Source organism: Austrofundulus limnaeus, unplaced genomic scaffold (genome assembly GCF_001266775.1).
Source record: "Austrofundulus limnaeus strain Quisiro unplaced genomic scaffold, Austrofundulus_limnaeus-1.0 Scaffold139, whole genome shotgun sequence".
In the NCBI taxonomy this organism is placed as follows: domain Eukaryota; kingdom Metazoa; phylum Chordata; class Actinopteri; order Cyprinodontiformes; family Rivulidae; genus Austrofundulus; species Austrofundulus limnaeus.
Window position 1 is genome coordinate 21214 of NW_013952541.1, and position 2953 is coordinate 24166.

The following is a 2953-nucleotide window of genomic DNA, read 5'->3' on the forward strand; positions in this document are numbered from 1 at the left end:
ATACATATATACATATATACAGTATATATGGGGCTAAAAGGGGACATTCTTGACAGACAGTCTGATGTTCAGTGTTGTCAGTCGGTGGTTAATGATCTGTCTTCTGTAGACCCTGACCCTGTAGATGTTGGAGGATAATTGTATCAACTAAACCAGAGTCTGGCAGCTAAAACTTTTTGATTTTGTTGGTAACTACTGTTGTTTAAAGATCTGAAGTCATCCCTTGGTGCTGTACTGTGGTTGGTGCTGATCATACGTTTTTGGCCACTAAGAACAGGTGTGATTGAATGTGAGAAGCTGATAAATCCCTCCAAAGACCTCTGAAAATGTGTCCCCTCACTTCTGAGATGTGATCACACCCTTGTTTGTCTGTAAGTGTTACAGGAGGAAGTCTCTTTTTTCTATAAATTTGGGAATTGTTTACCAAAAAAAGCAGCCTCATAGAATAGAATAGATAAGAAACAGCCTTTTTTGTCCCGCGCGGGTAAATTACGGTGTAGTAGTAGCAGCACATACATCAATCCACAAAACAGTATGTTGCCATGTAACAATATCAATAGTAGCAACAACAATACAATTAAAGATTAAAGATTGTAACAATCAAAATAAACATTCATCAAAGTCAAAATAAGAGTGATAATTACAGTACAGGTAGTACCGGTCCATCAAGGAGAAATTAGATAAAAATGAAAGTCCAAAAACAAGGTACTGTGCAGAAAGATACATAATTACAGGAAATAACTTTCATGACTGACTTGTGCAAAAATGATTCAAACTTGGTCTGTGCATATTGAGTCGAACTCAGTTTGTGCAAATAATTTCAGACTCATTCATTAAGTCCAGTACAGGAAAAAACAGTGAACAATTATTATTATTATTATTATTGTTTATTATTTGTGCAATGATTGCAGGGTACAGTTGTTTGATGTGCAAACACAAGCATGTATGCTTATGATTGTTGCGAGCAGTGATGGTTATAAAGTCTAACAGCTGATGGGAGAAATGATCTGCGTTAGCGTTCTTTTGTGCATTTAGGATGCAGCAGTCTGTCCCTGAAGGAGCTCTGCAGATCAGCTACAGRTCCATGCATGGGGAGGGAGGAGTTGTCTGTTATAGATGTAATTTTACCCGATTCGTGGGGACCACTGCCAGGTCCCCACAAGTCCAAATGCAAATTACAGGTGTGGGGTTAGGTTTAGGACCAAGGTTTAGGTCAGTTTTAGTGTCAGGTAGGTAACCTGTCCGGTTAGGGTTAGAGTATATGGTCAGGGTTAGGTTATAAAGTCTAAAAAACATGAATGGAAGTCAATGGAAGGTCCCCACGGGGTTCAAGAACAAACGTGTGTGTGTGTGTGTTTACCTCAAACAGACGCAGGATGTTGGCCACCATGATGGACACGGAGCTGGCTGAGGCTCCTATCACACCCACCACCCTCTCTGGTTTGCGGATGATTGGTGGCTCTCCATTGGAGCAGCGGATGTCAGACGTGTCCTTCTGGATCAGTGCTTGGACAAAGGTGAGAGACTGTTCCAGGGCGTATGTGTCTCTGGAGCAGGTGTCCAGGATTCGAGCCCCCAGTGTGATGTTGGGCAGCAGCCCAGGGTCACTATTGACCTGGTCCAGAGCATACAACATGGCCTCCATGCGGTGAATTCCCTTCTCCTTTTTCAACTCACCACAGTTCACACCATGGGGGCCACGGGCATGAATGGGAAACAGCCCCCCCAGTGTGATGTCTCCAGGTATCTTTATAGAGTGGGGGTGAAAGTGCTGGTGGGAGGCCCTCAACTGGATCACATGTTCAGCAAACCAGAGCCAGAGAGCAGGCAGGAGGCGGAGCCACAGAGGGTAACCATGGCCTGATGATGTCATGTTGTGATGATGTTCAGCATGAAGCTTTCATCCTCTGTGAACACCAGAAGACATCAGTCAYTCATCAATCAACAAACGGATTTCTGTGGTCCACTGATGACATGAGTCACACACATGGATACTTTACTACATCGTCTCCACTCTGGGTCTTTAACCAAAATAAACTTTCATCAGGTGAACCTGAGGCACCAGCATCAGGAGGTTCAGGGTCTGCAGAGACCACCTGGCTCCTTCAGGAGGTTCAGGGTCTGCAGGATCTGCCTGTTGGTTCAATTTGATTTCAAAGCCTCTAAATGTTCTTGAGGAAACTGAACCAAAATCTGTGGAGAAAGTTCTGTTTATATGTTCTTTATTTTTAAAGGGTCAATATCATGTAAAATCAACTTTTTTGAGTTTTATGGTTAGGTCGACTCTGGCCCTTCTTATACAGGACATCTGTGTTTGTAGTCTCCAGCTTGTTGTTGAGGTGAACACCCAGGTACTTACCTTTATAAATCATTGATTGTTTGAATAAAAATATCAGTTAAATATATCATATAGGGGACAAACACAGTGATATTTGAGAAGAGAAATGAAGTTTATTTGATTTATTGAAAGTGTGCAATAATTGGTTAAACTAAATTAGGCAGGTGAATAAATTTGGGCACTGTTGTCATTTTATTGATTTCAAAACCTTTAGAGCTAATTTTGTGAACTTAAATTAGGTTTGTTAAGTTCAGTGACCCTTGACCTCCATACACAGGTGACTCCAGTTATGAGAAAGGGTATTTAAGGAGGGCAATAGTAAGTTTTTCTCCTCTTTCATCTTCTCTGAAGAGTGGCAGCATGGGAGTCTGAAAACAAAGATTGTTCAGCGTCATGGTTTAGAGGAAGGAGACAGAAAATTATCTGAGAGATGTTCCTGTCAAAACATTAATGCCTGAAAGTGTTGTGAAAAATGTTTTCCCCATGAAATAGTAGGATAATAAGTGGCTTTAATTGTTAATAGTAGTCATCAGGTTTTCTATCACAGTGTAATTACATTTGTTGTGTATTTAATTACATTTGTTGTGTATTTAATTACATTTGTTGTGTATTTAA

General features: G+C 40.9%; 1 protein-coding gene across 1 annotated transcript in view; it reads right to left on the reverse strand.

Annotated features, from left to right (window-relative positions):
- The window catches only part of LOC106522891 (metabotropic glutamate receptor 6), a gene marked incomplete at its 3' end in the record, with an annotated part of 26595 nt that overhangs the window by 16542 nt on the left and 7100 nt on the right, over positions 1-2953 (reverse strand). The window contains 1 exon segment of the mRNA XM_014016122.1: positions 1361-1907. Within this exon segment, the coding sequence (XP_013871576.1) occupies positions 1361-1873 (513 nt within the window).